This window comes from Buteo buteo, chromosome 27, assembly GCF_964188355.1.
Source record: "Buteo buteo chromosome 27, bButBut1.hap1.1, whole genome shotgun sequence".
Classification (NCBI taxonomy): domain Eukaryota; kingdom Metazoa; phylum Chordata; class Aves; order Accipitriformes; family Accipitridae; genus Buteo; species Buteo buteo.
The window spans coordinates 4,259,305-4,280,290 of NC_134197.1; the positions used below are offsets into that span (position 1 = coordinate 4,259,305).

At 38.9% G+C, this 20,986-nt stretch overlaps 1 protein-coding gene across 5 annotated transcripts in view; it reads left to right on the top strand.

Moving 5' to 3' along the window:
- The window catches only part of SMURF1 (SMAD specific E3 ubiquitin protein ligase 1), a 47,390-nt gene that overhangs the window by 17,352 nt on the left and 9,052 nt on the right, over positions 1 to 20,986 (top strand). For 2 of the 5 annotated variants that reach the window (XM_075059008.1, XM_075059009.1), the window contains exons 2-12: positions 10,167 to 10,205; positions 10,886 to 10,994; positions 11,606 to 11,739; positions 11,856 to 11,921; positions 12,800 to 12,875; positions 13,223 to 13,476; positions 14,277 to 14,361; positions 16,698 to 16,844; positions 18,123 to 18,327; positions 18,587 to 18,690; positions 20,387 to 20,501. In XM_075059008.1, coding sequence (XP_074915109.1) covers positions 10,167 to 10,205; positions 10,886 to 10,994; positions 11,606 to 11,739; positions 11,856 to 11,921; positions 12,800 to 12,875; positions 13,223 to 13,476; positions 14,277 to 14,361; positions 16,698 to 16,844; positions 18,123 to 18,327; positions 18,587 to 18,690; positions 20,387 to 20,501 — 1,334 coding nt within the window. Of the gene's footprint in view, positions 1 to 10,087; positions 10,206 to 10,885; positions 10,995 to 11,605; positions 11,740 to 11,855; positions 11,922 to 12,799; positions 12,876 to 13,222; positions 13,477 to 14,276; positions 14,362 to 16,697; positions 16,845 to 18,122; positions 18,328 to 18,586; positions 18,691 to 20,386; positions 20,502 to 20,986 lie in introns of those variants that run through there. The other 3 variants (XM_075059011.1, XM_075059012.1, XM_075059007.1) reach the window with 2 other exon arrangements.

Genomic DNA, 20,986 nt, shown 5'->3' on the forward strand with positions numbered 1-20,986 from the left:
AACAACTAGATGTGCTAGAAATTAGGGAAAGTTTGTAAGTAATTTGTTAACCTTAGGTATGTGGTTTTAAAGCAATCATACCGTACTGATGCCTTGTTTGAAAGAAAGAATGCTTTTCATTTACTTGCAAAAAATTTTGGGGTGTTTACTGTGCCTCTTGAAAAGTCATCCAGTACCTGTTGGAATTTGTGCTGGCAGCAGTTGCTGAAGTTGTCAGTAATGCTAGAAGAGGTGCTTGGTAAGTGCTACTCTTTACAGTACATTTCTAGCAACTGCATGTTATAAGATTGTCTAGTTATTAAATGCAAAATGCGTCTGAGTTTTAGTAAAACAACTTAAACCCAGTGCATTGTTTTTCTTGAGGCTTGTTCTTTTTATGTACCTAATATTCTATAGGCTAAATTTCTTTTTCTTGTGGAATTTCTGTATTGGAGATTCTTCACTTGAATGTTTCAGAATGAACGAAAACGTGGATTCTTGAATATTGTGACCACTGTGGTGGTCATCAGTGTTTTATACATTTAACTGCAACTTCTAAAAATTACTCTGGCAAAACATGTTGTTTCTTATTTTCAATATTTTTAAAGATTTTTTTTTCCCCATTTTGCTGGCAGTTAATTTCAACATCAGCAGTGTCCTAGGTCACCTAAGCAATTCTCTTGCCAGCTTCCTGTTCTTGGTTCACAGTGCAGCTTTAGTTTAACACTGAGTTGAGCAGTCCTACTTTGGCCAGAGCCAAACCTGTATATTTAGCTTTAAGGCAATGTTCCATGTGAGTTGTTTAACTAAAACTCTTCTACTGATACATTTAAGCCCTCATGGGATGAACTAATAGTTTACATAGTTTACAACTTACACATAACTTAACGCCATTCATTTTTTAAATAACAATGTTCTTGCTTTTAAGCAATCTACTTAGAGCTTGATGAAAACCAGACATTAATTTTGTACTGTTTATGAAAATGTCCCCATTGGAAACTTTTGTTCCTATAAAGTTGATTTTGTACCTTATTTAATTGCAGTAAGATATCAAAGAAGTGAAATACTGGTTCTGGAAAAACAAATCTCAGTTCTTAAATTGAGATGTGTTAAATTGCATTTGTTTTTCCTCCTTTACAATCTTGTTTAACATTCAAATTACTTTGTTGAAATATTGACACTACCTGTATGTGAAGGGATGTAAATACCAGCCACTCTTTGGAGATACAAAACATATGTTTTAGGTATTCAACTAAAAAATCTTCTTTGCTTTAGCTTGGAAGTTTTAGACTTTTTACTGTTTGACAGAAATTCAGTGTTTCTATTGAAAAATTGCTTGGCTGTATCTAGTCAACCTTTGCCAGGATTTTCAATAATGAGGTTTCTGCTTTCACAGGTTTTACATGTTTGCAGTGGCAGGTCAGTCTTTTTTTTTCTGCTTTCTGCAAAACAAGCAGATTATTTTGAGTCAAGACAATATGTATATGAAGAGAGCTGGAGATAATACTGGGTTAGAAAGTACAAAAGTTGTGTGTTCTATTCCTATAATTTCAAAAATGTTTTGCTCCATGGACAGGACCCAAGGCTGGATCTGTTTTAATTGGTCTGATTGCTTGGGCTTTCTACTAATTCTAGGTATATGGTAAGCATCCGCAAATGTGTTGCTTCTGGTTTTGGTCTCTCGTCCTGTACTTTTTCCTCCTTTATAAAGCAGCAGAGAGCAGTTGTGCAGGTTTTCCTCACGGACTTAGGAAATTAATGTCTTGTAAAAGCTCCAAGTCCATTAATTGGATGATGTTTTGTGGGGGAAGAAAAGCTGCTGTTAATACAGAAATGTACTTGTAACTTGAGTCTCACAAACTGGTTATAAAACATATAGTTGTAGTAGTGGTGTGGGTAGCCCCATAGAGAATATCTGGGAAGAAGGGGAATCTAAATTTCTGTGGTTTATAGTGAACATAATATTTATTGGAAAAGCCTTTTATGTGCTGAATTAGTAAGCAAATGATCAGCTGCACGGGAGAGTCCTTATAAGCTTCTTTTTGGTAGTGAAAATAAGGTGTTTAACGCTTTATACATGTAACTTATGAAAGTGGAGATCAGAGACACGTTACATGAAACACACCTAAATTAAATGCTGACTGAGCAGTAGACTGTGCTGCACAGGGGCTCTCATTCTCTGTTACCGGAGTGTCAACTATGTGTAATTTCTGCCTAAGTAATATCTAGAGTCTTTGGGTGTTTTTTTTTTCTATATTTGATTAGTAATTCACTGTTGTTTGTCTAGCATTTTGCAGGGAAACAAATCTATATGTCTGAAGAATTGGACAGTATTTCTAGAAAGGGCCTTTTGTTTACTGGGAGTATAGGGGAAGGGCTAGGTTTGAGCTTGATCCCCAGCTCTGCCTGGAACCTGTTGTGAGCAATGTTAGATTGAGTATATGGTCCTGTTAGGTGTTGACATTTGTAGAGATTTGAAAAAGGTGCTTTGAAAACTCCAAGTGTTAAAAGTGCAAAATATTTTTGGCAATCTTAGTAAAATTCAGTTTGGAATCTGAGTTATGAGTGCATGTGGGTGGAGGAACATGTTTTTCATGCTTTAGGAATTTTTTTCCAGATGCTTTTTCAGTGCTTGGGTAACTATAAAAGCTAAGTATTAAGACTTCAGTGTAGATTTATTCCTTAGTTTTAATGTAATTTAAGAAAATTGAGCCACATAGTTTTGTGGTGTGTTTTTATTATGGCGATGATGTGTCGCACAGCACAAAATGTGAACACAAATATGTGCAAGCTGTGCAGATAAGCCTATCTTGATAGACACGACTTGCTTGAAAATATGAATTATTCAATGCAAGTGCATGTCGTTGGAGATACAAGAGATGTAAGGGAAGAAATCCAGAATTGTGTTGACCCCAGTAACTATAACTTGCACAATGAAGTGTAGAGTAAATGTAAAATGCCATTTTGTATTTCCAGTAGGAATTTTGTCATTGAAATTGTTTTGTTTCACTGTCAGCTGAGGGATTGTATTTGCCCTGAGAACAAGATACTATTCTGTGTAGTTTTAACAGAAATTTTGAGTTCTTTCCAGATATTTCTATTTCTTACTAGTGTATAGAGAACCTGATACTATAGCTGAAGCCCGAGTGTATACTCTGTTTTCAGAGAGTTGGGAGACCATTTGTGGACACTTTAACAAAGGAAAAACTTGACTGAATTTGGTAAATCCCTCTCTCTCTACAAAATTATTATTCCACTTGGTTGTGGTTCTGGCAGATGTGTTGGTGGGGGTGGAGGACTGAGTTTTAAAAGCCATACAGTCAATATAAATGACTTTATGTTCTGTTAACATTTCTCTGGTAAAACTGTGTAATTGATAGGGTGTTTTTGAGAGTGTAAAATGGCAATAGTAATAATTGACTTACCTCTTGAATTCCAGTTGTCAAAGAAAGTGGTTGTGCTTTGAATGTGTTGGGAGACAGTCTGCAAAGAAAAGGTGCAAGGATGTGAGGGAGGACTGTGCTTCAAGGGCATCTTCTTGATGACAGAGGAGTCTTCATCAGTTATGGTCTCACTCTTGCCCCAGCATCTCTGGCTGTATTCTTTACAGCTTTGCAGTCACTGCAGAGCCAAGAAGAATAAATAACTGAAGGTGGTGAAGCAGAAGTTTATGAAATGTTTGCCCTAAAAAAATAAACTTTTTTTTTTTTTTTAAAGCCCCTGGAGGTACAATTTGAGTGAGGAATAGGAACTTAATGTAGCTGGAATTGCCCCACGTACCATGGGGCAAATAAATCCCATGGGCAGCTTCTGCTTTTGGAGCTGAGGCTGGGCTGAGGGCATGTCTGTAAGACTCAAGCAGTTGGGGATGCTTGGGTTTTATGTCTACCTAGGAAATAGGAGACTATATAGAGAATATGAGAAGGTTCTTGGCCTGGATTAGAGGAAGGCATAGCAGAGTCATAAGAAAACTGATGTAATAGCTAGGATTTAATGAAAGATTTAATCTGGGAGGTAGCCTTTATATCAGGCATTTGTTATGGATGAGCAGAGGGGGGAAGAAGAGAAAGAACAGTTAGTATGAGGGATAATTGGATAATGCTTATTTCCACCTCTCTGATTTGTGTGCCTTTCTCTGATTCTGTACATCAGCATTCATTCAGCTTCCTATTGATCTCCCTTTTTCATCCCTGCAAAGTTCTTGAACCTATTCCATAAGTCTTAGTGTTTCTCCAAGTTTTACATCTCAGTCAGTTCATTCTTAAACTTGCTTTACTGGTCTTGTGTTGCACATGGTCTCGGTTAACTGGGAATTTAATGAGTCTTGTTCTTCCAATAGTCCTGTGCTGGTTTTTAATGACTTATGTTACTGCGAGCTAAATCAGCCCTTGCTGGTGTGTATATGAAGACTTACTGTTGGTCAGTGCCCAGGAGGATTTTTCAGTTTGAGTAATTCTTAGGAATCCTGGAGATGAAACTCTTCTGTTCTGTCAACTTGGTATTGTTTGCACTACGAGGACTGACTCTTGTTCGTGACTGGTTTCTGCTTAGGTAGGACGGAATTTTGATTCCTGGCTAAGTAGATACTTTAATGACATGTTAATGGACTAATAAAAATGGCTTTTTCTGGGTGTGTGGTTTTTTGAAGATCTCTTCAAAGTTGTCTAGTGTTTGCAACTGGCTACATGAAGCCAAGTTCCAACCCACGAGGAAAGCATGCCTTGAAAAGAGGCTTTGATTTTTACTGCAGCCTACACAAAAGGGCCACAAAAAGGCTTCGTGTATCAAATCTAGCAGCTCTTTGAGAATTGAGGTTTTTTAATGAAGCACTGCTTTAATCTGGTAGTCAAGGTCTGTTTTAGCATGAGTTCAGGCAGAGTCTTCCAATGTCAGGGCAAGATGGATGCTGGTCCTGAAGTCTGAGGGGTCTCAGGGTTTTTTTCGTTGCCTTACATGTCAGCTTGCAAATCTCGTTGGCATCATAATGCTAAGATTGTTAGTGAAGGCCACTCAATGTACACGTCTGTATAAAATTAGTTCTGTACAGCTAATTGGTTTATTTGGCAAATGTAACGGAAGACTTCAGTTTTGTTTGTCTTTTCTCTGCATGCTAGGCGCTGCAGTGATTCAGATTTGGTTACTGAGAAGTTAAAGCAGTCTGGATTTATGCATTTCAGTCTCAAGCAGACGAAGAGAAAGACCAAAAGTATTCCTAAAGCAAACAAAAAAAGGACTAGAATAGAAACCTTGGCCTTTGTGGTGACAATTTAAACTCCAATTTGTGAATTGTGAAAGTGGTATATTTCAGCTAGCTGTAAAGAAACTGCATTTTTACACACTTGGTGCCTTCAGCCATCTTTCCTTTCCCAATAAGCCCTTTCTCTTGTACCCTACCAAATAAAAATGATCATCACCCTTAAAAAAAAAAAAGCAGAACACTTAAAATCTTCATGGGTTGCCTAGTAGTAGAAATAAAAACAGACGTTTATCTGCAGTGAAGTCTCATTTAAAGTTATGTGCAGAGAATAGGAACGGTAAGCAGAGTCATTCATAAAGGCAGTTCAGGAGAGCTGGCTTGTGGTATTCAGAGTATTTTCCACAAAATACACCAAACCCTTTGGATGAGACATGATTCCACATAACAGATTCAGCAAAGATTTTAATTGTGGGTCACAGAGCTTTGGGGTGTTAGAGCAGCATATGGTAAATAGCTGATGTTTGCTTTTTCTTCTTTTTGGAGGCTTTTTTACACTTCAAGCACATTATTTTTGCCGTGCAGCCTTTTGAAAATTGTTTTTCAGAATGGCAGGATTTTTGCTGTAGAAACCAGCCTGTAAGCTGGCGTGCAGAGGGGGCTGTCCTGCTGTCATACAGTAGAGCTGAAGCAACCCCACCTCCAACACAGCTTACCAGCTTCACAAGTCAAAAGCTAGGCAGACTTTGAAGCATTAGCAGAGATGTTTCCATTACTTGGATGCATCAAATTTGACCTGCTTTGCAGCCTTTTTTATTTTTCAGTGGTATGCAGTAATTTTGGTTTCATTTTATGTCAAGATCTTTATTCCCCTCTCTTCCAAAGCCTCATTGTTCTTTGCTTCTTGCTTATATCTTAAAACAAACCAACCAACCTGTAATGCTTTTAATGATTATGCTACATATCTCTATGATTAAAGATGGTCTACACAGAAGTAAATATTAAGTAAAGTCCTTTCTACGTCATCAGCCTGCTGGCCTGTGTTTATCTTCTGTCAGAAAACAAAACGAATGTATCCTGGAATCTAGCTGCCTGTTTGTACAAGCACAAATGATTAACCTGGAATATCAAAGGGAAGGCCAAAGATGGCTGAAAGGTGTATTTGCTAGCATCGTTCAGTATGACCTTCCCCCCCTCCTCTCCTAAGGAAGATGTGGACGTACTGCTGATTTGTCTTGTCTTCAGAATTAACCTGAGTACTAAATTGAAGGCCATCGTTAGCTCAGATCCTATCCACGTGTAAAAGTCCTTAATTTGAGCAAGGAGGCTCTTACCTTTAACTCACAAAGTGTGAATGAATACAGTCCCAGGTGCAAGTTTGCCTGCTATTTTGCATTGGTACAGGCTGGGACCTACGTAATATTTTCATTGCTTACCTTTTTCTCCCCCCCCCCCCCCCCTTCTTTTTCCCCTAGGTCTCAAAACACGCCTACCTAGTTTTTACACTGTGCAGCTGAAAACAGTTGTAGCGTATTAGCACCATGCAGCTGAAAATCATTGTAGCATCTCAGCAGTGTGCTATGGGATGGGGCATGGTGTGTGTGAATAAATCCGGTGTTGATGCAGAGACAGCAATGTGAGGACTCTCTTGCAGACTAGCAGCCATCCTTTGAGCGCTGACAATTTAGAAGGAAGAACTTGGCCACGAAGGCTTTGATTTTGTAGGCTGGGTCTGTTTACTTGGGGATGTTTGAAATGGTTCCTCACCCAGGCTGTCTTTCTCTGGCTCCTTTCTGAAAATGCTGGTCTTGCTGCAGAGATAGGTGTCTCAATGATGAAGCAGCAGCTTTCTGATGCAATTCTCGGCTGGGTTGTTGAGACATTGGTGCCACTTTGTGCCTGCCTTACTACACCCGTCTGTAGCTTGCTCCTGCGGCACCTCCTGAACCACAGCAGATGATTCATTTCTGCTTTGGAAGCAGGGTGGACAACTGGGGGCTGGCAGAGGAACTGCTCAACTCGCTCAAGTTACATCTGCATTGAAGACATCCCCAGGGTGAATACTCACTTTGTATAAGGCTCGTCCTTTCTTCACCTCCTGCCAAATATGCTTTCACACTAGTACTTTACCCAGCTGGCTAATTTGGCCTTTGAAATTATCTCAATAATGTCAGGTACTTAAAAAAACATTCCCATCCCTTTATAAATATTATAATCTAGATGTAAAGACATTGTTTCAGTGTTGTTTGGGATCTGTTGTATTAAAAAAAATAGTTCTTCAGTGCTGTGCAGCAATCCAGAGCGGAGTATAAACAAATACTATGTCAAGCTGAAACAAGTCGGTTGACTTTGAGAAGGCAGAATGTAAATGCCCAAGTCAGGAGAATTAGTACCTTCTGTAACATTGCAGCAAATGTGGGGAGATTGCTCCTGCTGACAAGCCCTAAACCTTTCTTGTTTAAAAAGAAAAATGAAAAGAAAAAGCACTTTGGAAAAGATGGAAAGTAGGAAAAGGGAGGGTTGTGCAAAGCGTGTCTCAGTTGCCTGGTTTGCAGATAAGTATCCGTCCCATTCTCCTCCACCGACTCTGATGCAGGGATAAAATTGATAACTTTTTAAGCCTTTGTAGCTAAATCTACCCAAGTTCACGGGTTTTGGGCTTGAAGTAACAGCGGTCAGATCCTGCTAGCAGTCTTGCTGAAGTCCTGTTGGAGACAATGCATTTAAGAAGCAAATCTGGCGCATACCCAGCTTCACAGAGCAGGGAGGGGCAGTCTGCTCTGCCGACGGCGTGGTTTCACGTCCAAGTCTCCCGTTGCTGACCTTCGTCACCTGTTTCTTTACTGGAATTTAGAAATCTATGGCTTTTAAGTGATAGAGCACTTGACAATATCTTTTTGCTCTAGTGGGTTTAATATGCACATAGTGGAACAGAGCCAATGGCCCATCTCGGGCAGCCTTATTCTGGAGATTGCTCCATAAAGGTTTATTTCGGCTATTAGCTGTTGTGCCAATATTTTTCTTACAAGAAAGAGTAATGATTTTTGCAACCTAAAATTGAGGGTTTCACAGGCTGCAACTGGAAAATTGGCAGCTGCGCTCATCTACTGTAAACCGAAAGCCTGTGGCAGAGGCAGAAGAGTTAAATGAAAAAATATAATTCTTCAATAATAGCTTTAGAAACTTATGCTGCTAGTTAGCTCTAGAAAGCACACCTGAAATATAGAATAAAGGTAATAATTATATAGTCAGACTATATGCAGATAGTTACAGATGGCATACTTTTCCAGCTCAGTGTGTTCTTAAAATTGGGGATGGGGAAGTAAAATGACTTATTTGATTTTAAAAAAAGAAAAGCTCCACCACTCACAGGAGCTTAAAAGTCATTTTCGCTAGTACCAGAACATACAAGTTCTCATTTTACCTGTACTTATTCCCTGTTTTTCTGGTATTTTTTTCTTCTGAAGCACTCGCAACAGGAAGAGGAAATTAAAGGTTGCCCTGTCGTGCTTCCATAGAACAGCGGATGGCAATTCTGTAATCCTGTTTTGTTTCAAATTGAATTGCCATAGTCCTGCAGACTTCTCTTTTTTGGTCAGCTGTTTAAAAAAAATACAAGAGAAGCTTTCTCTGATTATGCAGTTTGCCAATGTAAGAAATAAGTAATTTTTAATCCATTCTAAAAATAGTTTCCTGGTGTGGCTGCTTTAATTATTACTAAGACGGAGGATTTGTGTATTTTTTTCCATGAACATCTGGGTTAAAGAGTGGACAACTTTGGTCTGTTTGCTTGACGTGAGGTGAGGCAGTTTTTATTCTGTTAGCTGTTAGGTGGGGAACGTTGCTCTGGAGTTGAGAGGTGGAATTCTACTACAAGTGTTTAAAAAAAAGAAAAAAAATTGCCATATCTTTGCTACCGCATCTTCACTTTTCCCAGTATAGGGTTAAGGTGAGGCTGAGTGTGAGTCAGGAGCAAGGTGTGATGGAGATGAGGAGGAGAAATGGTCTGTACCAGGGGAAATGGCCATTTGAGTATCTTCTGAGCATTCATTCTCATGCTGAAAGATCAGAACTGGGTGGGAAAGAGACTACCTCAAAAATAGTTAGGTCTTTTATAGTTATCTTCCTTTCTTGGATCCTAGTTTTAGATAAGTTAGAGCTCTAATGTTTTCATCTTTGGCTCTGTAGTTATTTTTCCTGGCCTGTTATAAGAGTTTAATGGATACTGAACAATTTGGATTGCTGAGATCATACTCAGCAGTCCTTATTGAAGTCTTTATTGTAGCTGGTAATAGACCTCGTAGAAATGGAGATTGATGTGAGTTTCCTGATCTAATTTTTGCTTAAACTACTGTGCTATTTAGTAGAATTGGAAAGAGGAAAATGATGTCTAATTTGTGGCCCTTTCAAAGGAAAACATCTTGATGCAATTTTTTTTCCGGTGTATTTTTTTTTCTCTTGAGTGAGGTCCTGTCATACTTGCCACAAACCCTTTTTGTATTTGCAAACTGCTTATGCTGTTATAGCATACCTCCTATGTTTTGTTTTACGATGTGTCATGTACCTTTTGTGTGCAAAGAGCAGGAGGTTGCACTGTGTTTCATGGGACTTAGCATAGAGGTCTCATCCAGGAGCCCCATAACTGTTCTTGGTTCAGAAACTGCTTAGTCCTTATTCTAAAATGGGTGGGTTCTGAAACAACAACAACAAAAATCTGGCTTAGCATTTGTGTAAGTATGTGGTATAGAAAATTAGGAGGTTTTAACACAGAGGGACGTTCATTAAATCTTCTGTGTATTGTAACAATAGAACAAAAGCAGCAAAGGAATTTTTCTCTTTATGTGAATTTTTATCTAACAAAAACAATGCTCACATTTAATATTTGGCTGGGTTTTTTATGAATTATGATCAGGTAGTATTGTAGCTGGTATGATTGCCGGAAAGTTTTTTTTTATGGTTTTAAGATTTCTTTATCTGATATTTTGTTTTGCAGTATTATGTGCCAAGAATCTTGCAAAGAAAGATTTCTTCAGTAAGTATGCCCTAATTGTATAACTTTCTGCTCTTGATTAATCAGATTTATTTGTGGATTGTGCATTACTGTCGTAGCTCATCTATGTATGTCATTTGTTCTGTCGTTCCATTCTTGCAGTAACATTGCATTACTACATGAGTACACGTTACCCTGTATTGTATTTAGATAGCATAGACTCTAGGGTTAGAAAGACCAAGGACTCTCAAATTCTGGTTGAAAGTCTGGCTGATGACACCGCAGGCAGGTTGCTGCTTACAATTCTGTGTTGTGGGATACCAAGAGCATCAATCTCAAAGGGGGCTTTATTTGTGAAGAGTGCCAAGGGTATGAGTAAAATATCCCAGTGCTGCAGTCTCCATATTATGTTAAGGACTGAATAAGAATGACTACTTATCAGTATGCATGGGTTACTTAAGCACTGTTAAATTAAGCACGTTTAACCTTTTGTTTTCTAAAAACTTTAACAATTTATGGCAGATACCAATCTGTATGACAAAAGTACATTATCTAATTAGGAACTCAATTCCCTATTTTGGATTTACTAAAATAGTTTTAGGATAATGGCAACTTTCCTTTCTTGACAGGGGGCGGGACACAAGTGGGAGCTCATGATAGCATTATATTGGAAGAACAATCCAAAAAGTATTACGTTTCATAGCACCTTTTCCCTTCTACAGGACTTCCTGACCCATTTGCAAAAATAGTTGTTGATGGGTCAGGTCAGTGCCATTCAACTGACACTGTGAAGAACACACTGGACCCCAAATGGAACCAGCATTATGATCTGTGAGTTGTTGATAAAGTCATAAGTAAAAAATATTCCAGGGATTTATCTAGTAAACAGAATGCAAGGGTTGGCACTGCAGCTTCACTTTGTGTTAGCAAGAAGAGTCACAGTTGCTGAGGAGGACTGATTTTTTGCAACAAGAAATTACCTGTTAATAAAGGAGTGGTACTTTGCTTTTAGGCATTTGAATTTGGAAATATTTGTGTGTCAGGTACACAGCACAACTGCTTAGAGTAAGCTCTATTGGAGCAGTGCAGCCCAGCTTTTACAAAAGATTGTCCTTGTTGTAGTGATTTTTTTTTTCCAAATTATTAGAAACATAAATTTTAAAAGTTTTGTACATTAATCAGCTTGTTGCATAGCTTTTAATGAGGCTGTCTGTAGTTAAATTCATGCTGCAGCAGTAACAATTTAACATGTTGTGTGAAATCATAGTGCAGTAATTCATTAATAACACCATTTCAGGCTTAAGCACTTCTGTATTGATAATAAAGCAGCATGACCAATGCACTAAAATGTATCAGAATTTGTACCAAATAAAGCATAAATTCTGTGGAGTAAAAAGAGGTTATTTTTTCTATAATTACTCTTCTAATATGTATTTTTCTAGATATGTTGGGAAGACAGATTCCATAACCATCAGTGTATGGAACCATAAAAAAATCCACAAGAAACAGGGAGCTGGCTTCCTGGGGTGTGTCCGACTCCTCTCCAATGCCATCAGCAGGCTAAAAGATACTGGATGTAAGAGCAATTCTACCTGGTGCAATCAAGAACCTTCAGTGCCTTGTATCTGAGTGGTGAATAGTATTCCCACCCACCCCTGGTGTTTAGTTAATCTCCCCTTTTCTCATTTGCAGACCAGCGTTTGGATCTATGCAAACTAAATCCCACAGATACCGATGCTGTACGAGGCCAAATAGTGGGTAAGAATCCTCTCAGCTAAATGTTCATCATCTTGAGTAAATACACTATCTGGACGAATGTTGTATTAAAAAAACCAAACCTGTAGTCATTATTGCTTCTGTGCCTTTTCTGTGTTGTTTCTTCTGACTTTAATGGGATTAAATTACATAACCTGAAAATTTTCATTGTACTGCTCTGTAGGAGTTTGTTTTCTCTCAGTTGATAATGGGAAACAATATTAAAAAGAGCGAATGCATCTGGTAAGGTTTCTAATGCAGTTCCGGAAGGGTAAATGTTACTGTGAAACTGATTGCATTTGGACCAAGGTGACAGGCAAAGAGAATTTTACCCGGAAAAGAGGGTCTGGAAGAGTTAAAGAAATTTTGCAAATTGCTGTTTTAATACCTTTGACTCATGTAACCGATTTTCAAATTTCAACAAGTCAGTGCTAGTTCTATGGCTAATTTACCCCATTTTACCACCTTCTGCTGCCCCCCACCCAACCCAAGCTTTTCATTGATATGGTCATGTATTCGGCAAACCCCAAATTTTCACCGTAATGATGACATCTAGTGGTGAGTAATTTCTTTCCAGCTTAGCTTTCTGGATCCTCATGAAACACAGATGTAGAACCTGACATGTTTGATATTTACAGAAATAGGCTCAGCTTAAGTTTTGAGGGGGTGATGCCTCTGGTTTTGCTTCTCCCTTTTTAAAAAAATCAGTAATGCTTTAGGGTTATAGAAGGAGTTTTGGTAAGTGGTGTGCTCTTGTGTGTAGGATATAGCTTTCCTTAATATTTTACCCTGTAAAAATGTGGGGGTTTTGTCTTTATGTTGTTTTTAAGGGAACAGTTGTTCTTTTATTATTAACTTGTGTTTGTTTTTTTTTATTTCAGTCAGTTTACAGACACGGGACAGAATAGGCACAGGAGGTTCTGTAGTAGACTGTAGAGGGCTTTTGGAGAATGAAGGGTAAGGATTGTTTTCTTTACACTTAATTAGAAGAATAGTTTATATGTGGAAAGAATGTAGTTAACACTAAAAATATTAAATATCAGTGTGACTAATATATTGTCTGGGAATACATATCAGGTAGTAAGGTTGTAGCTGGATACTTGAAGAAAATAAGCTAAACTGGATAGGACTTGATATTTTTTGTTACCAGTGCTTCTGGCACTTCCATGGGAAATGTGGGGGATAAAACCATTAAGAAAGTGGCATATCTTGGGTTAAAAGTTGCAGTACTTCAGGTAACGGAGGGAGAGAGAGAGAAACAGTTATTTCTGCATTCACTTCTCTTGTGATGGAAACTCTTGAAGTTTCCCCATTTTCAGAACGGTTTATGAAGATTCCGGGCCGGGAAGGCCGCTGAGCTGTTTTATGGAAGAACCAGCACCGTATACAGACACTACGGGGGCTGCTGGGGGAGGCAACTGTCGCTTCGTAGAGTCCCCCAGTCAAGATCAGAGGCTTCAGGCACAGCGACTTCGGACTCCTGAAGTCAGAGGTCATGTACAAACACCCCAGAACAGACCGCATGGTCACCAGTCGCCTGACCTACCAGAAGGCTACGGTAAGAGTCTTCCAGAACTATAAAATTGAAGTTTTTTTCAAAAGACTTCAGAGAAAAAATCTCCCATTTTAATATATAGATGTGGTCTACCTGTTAGAACATGCAGCATCCACGTGCATCTAATGGTCTGTATTTTGGAAAAGGAACTAAGCAGTGCAGATGGGAGTTTGAGATTGGCTAATTAGCAGTTGGCTACGCCAGGATACACTGAGGGGTTGATGGTAAATTAAACATGAGGTTGTGGTATGATGCTGTTACAGAAAATTCACTGCTAATCTTGGCTGTGTATCTAGGGAGAACGAATGTAAAGAGCTCTTTAAACTAGAGCAGTAATGCTATTTTTTCCTTCCCCCTTGGCATGTTGTGTAGGTTTGAGCCCACATTTGAGAAAAGATCAGGAATATATAAAAGCAACAAAGAAGCCAGTAGTACAGAAGATTAGGGAGGGTGAGATTAAGGAGAATTTAAATCTCAGAAAAGAGCACACCAAATTTAGGAGTAAAGAAATCCAGTTTGGGGGTTTGGGTTGTCTTGAAATCTAAAAATAAAAATGCAAACTAAAACATACTGGTGCATGGATTTGTGAGTTTCAAAAAGAGCACAGAAATGTGTAGTCAAGTAAATTTGCGAAGACAGCTTTTAAGGACAAAACAGTCTATGCTGCAAGAGATCAGGATGATGGCTCAAGTACTTTCTCCTAGCTCTGACAGAAAGATAATATGGTAATGGATTTGAACAAACTGTTTATTCTGATTTTTTCAGATTTGTAATTAAGAATAATCTGTCTTCCCTTTTCATAGAACAAAGAACAACGGTACAGGGACAGGTTTATTTTTTGCACACACAGACTGGAGTTAGCACATGGCATGACCCTAGGATACCAAGGTATGTACTTATAGTTACAAAGTTGGGGGTTTGTTTGGGTTGTTGTTTTGGTTTTTTTTTGGGGGGGGTGTCTATGGCAGTAGGCTGAATCTTTAAAAGCAAAAATCTATTAAATGGCCTGTCTAAATTTAAAAGGAGAGCTACGAGCAGAGGAGTAGTTTTGGATCTTTCTAGTTACCTTTTCACCAAACATTAACGATTGCTCTTTTTGAAAGAGAGAGTTATCTACTTGTGAATCATGTAAAATGAAAGGGAAAAAAATATGTAGTCCTCCAGGAATTCCCATTTGACAAATTATTCCTAAAATGTCGATATGACTTTTGGTGAAGCTACAGATATCTGAATCTTACCTAAATTTCTTTTTTGTATGAAAACAGTGGACTGCAAATGGAAGAAAAAAGTGACTACTTTCTTAAAACCATTGTTTCTTGAGTATTGAACTTGTAACTTTTGCTCTAATAGTGCTCACTCATGTATAACTGAAGCAGAGATTACTTGTCATCTTTAAACTTGAAGTGGTGTTGGGGTTTTTCATGCTTTAGACCAATGATTTGCAGCTAGAAAATTTGAATCCTGCACATGATTAATTTAGTAAAGCTTCTTTAAACCTTAAGCTGCAGTTAATCCAGGTCTTTGTGACTAAGGTCTGGCGCTCTTCCTTGAGGAGCTCTGAATCTGGGCTGTTTCACTGGACTACCTGCGCACCAGATTCAAGAGTGAAACACAAAGTTTGTTACTCCTTCAGCTGCTGCGCTGGCTGGATAATACATGCATGCAATACAGGATATTAGAAAACTGATATAAAGTAGTGTGGGCAGAAGTGTTGATAAAACCACAGTATATGGAAGGATATGAAAACTAAAGTTGAGAGAGAGAAAATAGCTGATGTTAGATTAGCTAGTATCGCTGGAAGAAGAAATTACAATGCTCATTCGTTCACGTCACTCATGTCAGGCTTGTGCACCCAAAGCCTTGTCTCTTCTTCAAGTGGTTTTGGTTGGCCTAAGGAAAGGTATTGCTACTTCTCTCAACAAACCTTTGAGCCAGGTTTTCAAGAGCAGCAAAGTAAGTGGACACAACAGTATCTTGTGAGTCACAGGTCACTTATTATAGTTGAAGGTGGCTTTCATACTACCAACTTGCAGTGCCAAAACCTAACCTTGGCATTTAGCACAGATGTAGGTTAAAACTTGATGTAATCAGATCTCTACAGTACTTTCAGATGCACAGCTGATTGAAACAAATGGTTACAACCATAATCTTCTTTAAGGAGCCTAACAAAGGCTTGTCTGTCTGCCTGTGTATCCCCTGCTGGCTTATACTCACTGGGACACTAATGAAGCCTTTGGTGTACAAAGTGTTTCTACCTTTCTAAAGCCTCTCCATTTACTCATTTATACTGATGTTGCATGGTTAGATTTAGGTAAGGAAATATATAGAGTCGTGTCTTCAACCCTGGGTAACAGATGGATCCATGCCAGCGGTCTAAAGAATACTTTACTTAACAATAGCTTTTCTGTCTAAAAATAATCTTCAGGTTTCCTTCCTTCCTTCCTTTTCTTGTCACTCTTGGTGTTTTCCTCTATTAGGTGGCTGGGGCCTTAAGTGTTTTCAATTTTCTAGGTGTAAGCACATCCTACGTATTGAGTTTGAACACTACCTGAAAGTGAGTGGCTACCTTTAGCAGCACGTAGAGTGATACCCAAAATTTATCTAGGATGAAAGGGGTGAATGTGTTGGTAAAGTCGTACTCTCAATGATTTATCAGTAAAATAGTTATGATTCTAACCTTGTCTAATTAAAGAGGTGACATTTTTGGTTTTTTAGGTGATCTTAGTATTTGGCTGCCTTAGCCTCTTAACTTACTGGGTGTTTGGAGACAGTGGTTGGTGCAGAGGCCTTTGGTTAATTGTTTAGTTTTCTGCATGTGGATCACGTTAGTGTTAATGGCAATTTTTCCGTGAAATTTTTGCTATGAAAACATGTCTCTTCCTCGTTTTACAGCCCCCAGAAGCCCTGTCATCACCTAAATGATGATATTGCATATTGAAGTTACTTTTAAGCTGTATGGCTTTGTTACTTTCCAAGCTTTCCACAGACAGAAGGTGTTTTGCTGATTACCTTTCTATGCATGTACCACACATACATAGGGAGTTGCACTGCTTACATTGAGGATTCTAAAAAGACAGCATTAAAATAGCTATTCTCTCCTTCCTAAGACTTTGATAGCCTAGAATCACTGAGCACCAAATTCATTCCCCCGTCTCCCCTTAATGTAAATTGGTCTCATCTTAACTTCAGAAGTGCTTTAACATTTTGTTTGCTTTTCTCCTTAGAGACCTTAACAGTGTGAATTGTGATGAACTAGGACCTTTGCCTCCAGGCTGGGAAGTTAGAAGTACAGTTTCAGGAAGAATATATTTTGTAGATCATAACAACAGAACCACACAATTCACAGATCCACGACTACATCACATCATGAAGTAAGAACCTTGCCTGATAAATAGTTCATGTCAAGTTTGGATTCTTAAATCTTTTATTTTTGTCCAATTTTAAGTATAGTCTGGGAGTTACGAGGAGCTGAAAAACTGCATGATAACAATATTGGAGAACAGATGCAACCAATGCTCTAGTCAGGGTCCGAGCATTGGTTCTCAGTGCTGGTTTTATCTAAGCTTTTGGCAGAGACTCTTCAAAAATGTTTTTACTATGCTTTGCAGCCCTCAGATTTAAGGGCGGGCTTGCTTATTTTGGCACAACACTAATCTCTTTAGGCTGGTTTGACAAAATTTCCCCAAGCTGTGCTGGAGCGAATATGCAGTTCTGGAAATGCTGGGATGTGGGGTAGAGGGACTGCCAGGTGGTTCCACAGCAGTCAGCTCATGCCTGTCTGGATTAGCAGTTCTAGTTCTGTGCTAGCTATGCTAGACCTTAACTGGCTTCATGTTCCCTTGAGCTCCAGACAACAGGAATATAAAGCCAGCTGGAGTCTGGTCACCTGGTGCTGTGCACAGCCAGTTTGGGTTTAGCAGGATTTAATAAGCTCAAGCTCTGCATCATGCAAAGGCAGCTGAACTGTTACAGAACTGACCCTGGAAGCAGCTTGGCAGTGCTTGTTGAGCGCAAGATGAGACTTTTTCCTGGATATGAGTTGTCTGTGCTTAAAGCCAGTTGGGGAATCTCTGTATCTAAAAAATATTGCTCCACAATCCAAATAAAGCACTGATGGCTAAGGAGACTTGAATGTATGGAGCTGCAACTATTTGGGACAGGTACATCTTTCTCTTTTAATAACCATAGATGCAGTACTTTTACTGTGTCAAGAATCCCCAGCCTTATTTTGCATGGAGCTGGAATAAAATTCATTGTGGTTGTTAGGTAGTTCCATTTATAAAGCTGTTGTTTGTTCCATTAGAGGTCTCTTTTCGTGTTATACTCTTGAAAGTTGTCTCCATATGGGAGAAATACCACACAAACGTTTTAATTACTGCTCAGTCAGCATTCAGTGATCATGCTCCACAGCCTTCCACAATGTATTGCTATGTAAAAACTGATCTGAAAAATGCTGAAACTCTTTATTGTAAATATCTGTATTCCTTAAGTCCCTGAATGTAGAGTAATGATGCTATAGAAGTTACCCAGCTGAATACACATTTCACTTCAGGTTCCTTTTGGAGAAGTTTAATCAGTTCTTCCATCATTGTTTTACATATTCCTTATTGTTAAGCTTCTAGAATAAATATTCTGCTTTTCTTTCAAAGTCATCAATGCCAGCTAAAAGAGCCGAGCCAGCAGCCTCTGCCAGCTCCAAATGAGGGATCACTAGAAGATGGTGAGGAGTTGCCTGCACAGAGATATGAAAGAGACTTGGTACAAAAGTTGAAAGTTCTTAGACATGAGCTCTCTCTTCAGCAACCACAGGCTGGTCACTGTCGCATTGAAGTATCCAGAGAGGAAATATTTGAGGTATTTGATTGACTTTCTACTACTAATAGCAGCTGTTGTCACTCAAGAGTTAAGTAAAACTCATCTTTGATTACAGCAAATTTGCTTCACCAGAGAGGTAGTGAATACCATGAAGTGTTACAGAGTTGTCCTTGGAATTTGCTTCACAGACTAATGTTTTCTGTAGTTGAGTAACAATCTATGTATTACAGTAATGCATATTAGTAGACTTAATTATAGGAAGGAAATAAAATATCTACTTGTAAAAATACACACACAGGAATCCTACCGTCAGATAATGAAGATGAGGCCAAAGGACTTGAAAAAGAGGCTTATGGTGAAATTTCGAGGAGAGGAAGGCCTGGATTATGGAGGAGTAGCAAGGTGAGACTTGGGGGTTTGTCTGACACTTCTTAACTGTAAAATTGTTCTTAAAGTGACCCATGGCTGATATCATTCCCTTTCAAATTATCTGTTAATGGTGTAAGTTAGTTATTTGTGATCTAGTTTATAGGTAGTGGTTGTAGTCTTCATATCATGGTAGATTGGAAAGTGGAAGCATGCGATTTAACAGTTGTCCCACCGCCCTCCTGGTGTCAAAGGCTCATACTAAATGAGTTGGTATGCCTTGTATTTGGGAACATTACTGGAATTAACACCGGATTGAGGTGTTTCTGTTTCCCCTCTTCTCCATAGGTACTCTGTCTTCATCACCATTATGCAGTGAGTGTAAAAGGCTTGTTCAGGATAGGCTATTGATCTTATTGGAGAAAGTGCTGATCCCAGCAACAGGCTCCAGTTTCATAAGTGAAAGTGTGATCAGCTCAAATTGTGAGGTCTTTCAAGAAGCGTATAGACTCTGAAGTAAAATCCAAATCACAGTAAAGGTTTTGTTAAATACACCTGTCTGATTTCCAGCAAATGGATTGCAAGACGATAGGGGTTCCTTTTTGTTACATCTCAGCCACATTCAAGAGAGTCCTCTGATCTGTTGGCGCAGGAGTGGAGATGAACTAATCCTAAACAAAGGCTAAAATTTTAGAGAGGACTTGCCTCCCTCTTAAAAATAATAATTCCCTGTGGGTTGCATCAGATCTGAAGTTCTGGAGCCGATTGTAGCATCACTAAAATGCTCATCTTTGCGGTGGCTCAGATGCATTGTGTAAATTCACTGAGAAATTTCTCAGATCCACAAAGGCTGCATCACCCACTTAGGTGTCTTTCAGTAACCCATCCCTGGACAAAGGAAAGAATTTGGAACTTTCTGAGCTGCCTTACCCGAGGCAACCTTGAGTGTCTCCACTGTTGACATCCTATTGCCCTGATGGCTTTCATAATTGCCCATTTGCTGTAACAGACTCTTTCAGATCAGTATGGCTCCACTTCTAAGCATTAAAGTTGATAGTTCTCAGAATATTTTGGACCTGGGATGGGTGTCCAAATTTAATAATAAAGGGGTATTTGTCATGGTGAGTTGTGAGGTCAGAAATAGCTTTAGTTCCATTCCAGTCTTTGTATGTTACTGAGGTGAGAGAATTTACCTAACACCTCCTCTTTCATTGCTTTTGGTCTCTCTGCCCCTTCTGGCCTCTCTGCTGAAAGCAGAGCTTCTCTAGTCATCAAGCATTTGCAGAAAAACAGCTTTTCTGAAGACCTCCAGTGATTGAGCTGATTTTAAACGACAGATTTTTTTACTATTTCTTTATACTGTACAGGTTGCAGAGGAGTGGATGTCTTAGTCTCCAAATATCTGAACTCTGTACAAAGTCAAGATTTTTATGGAAGTGGGTCTTGTTCAGACTCAATTTGTTGATAGCGTTGTCTAACAGCTAGCTATAGCTTCTCTAATTGATGTTAATCCCTTCAGTACTTCTAAACTAAAACAAGTCTGCCTGTGAGTGGAGTAGGACTCTTTATGGGTTTTTAAGCATAGCTTTTTGGTCTGTAAATGGCGGGCAGTACAAGGTGATCTGATTTTGAAATAAGCATTTCATAAGTGATGATTCACAATAATTGTGTTGTCTGAAACTTAAGTGGAAGTTGCACCCTTCTAAAATACCTTTGGATTTTTTTTGGGCAGAGAATGGTTGTATTTACTGTGCCATGAAATGCTGAATCCCTATTACGGACTCTTCCAGTACTCCACAGATAATATTTACATGCTGCAAATCAATCCAGATTCTTCTATCAATCCTGTAAGTATTAACTTCTGAGCAACATACCTACTTTAACAGATGTCCCCTGCAGTTTTTTGTTACAGCTGGTCTTCCATGACAAGAGTGTGAACCGAAGGGTAAAGCAGAATAAGGATGTGTTAATGAGTCTTATATTGATATAGTATGAAGCAGAGGGGTTTTGTTCAGAAATTAAAAACATGACAGAGGAGGTATCCTTTGATAAGTATCTGATTTCTTTGAGATTCCTCGGTACTGATTGGGATGCACGGTGGTTCTGAGAAGTTACGCGTAGATGAAATTCATCTTCACTATGAATGCAGGTAGTTGTGTAGACAGCATTGTATTTCTAAGCAGTGTTCACCCCATGACTGTAGGGGCTTGTATGCCTTCCCTGCCCTTTCTCAGTAAGCTGCTGTGCTTGCTTTCTTTTCTTATTGGAGGATTTGTATTGGTGCAGACCCTAAAAGAAGTAGCAGTTCTGTATTAGTATAGGGGAATTTTTC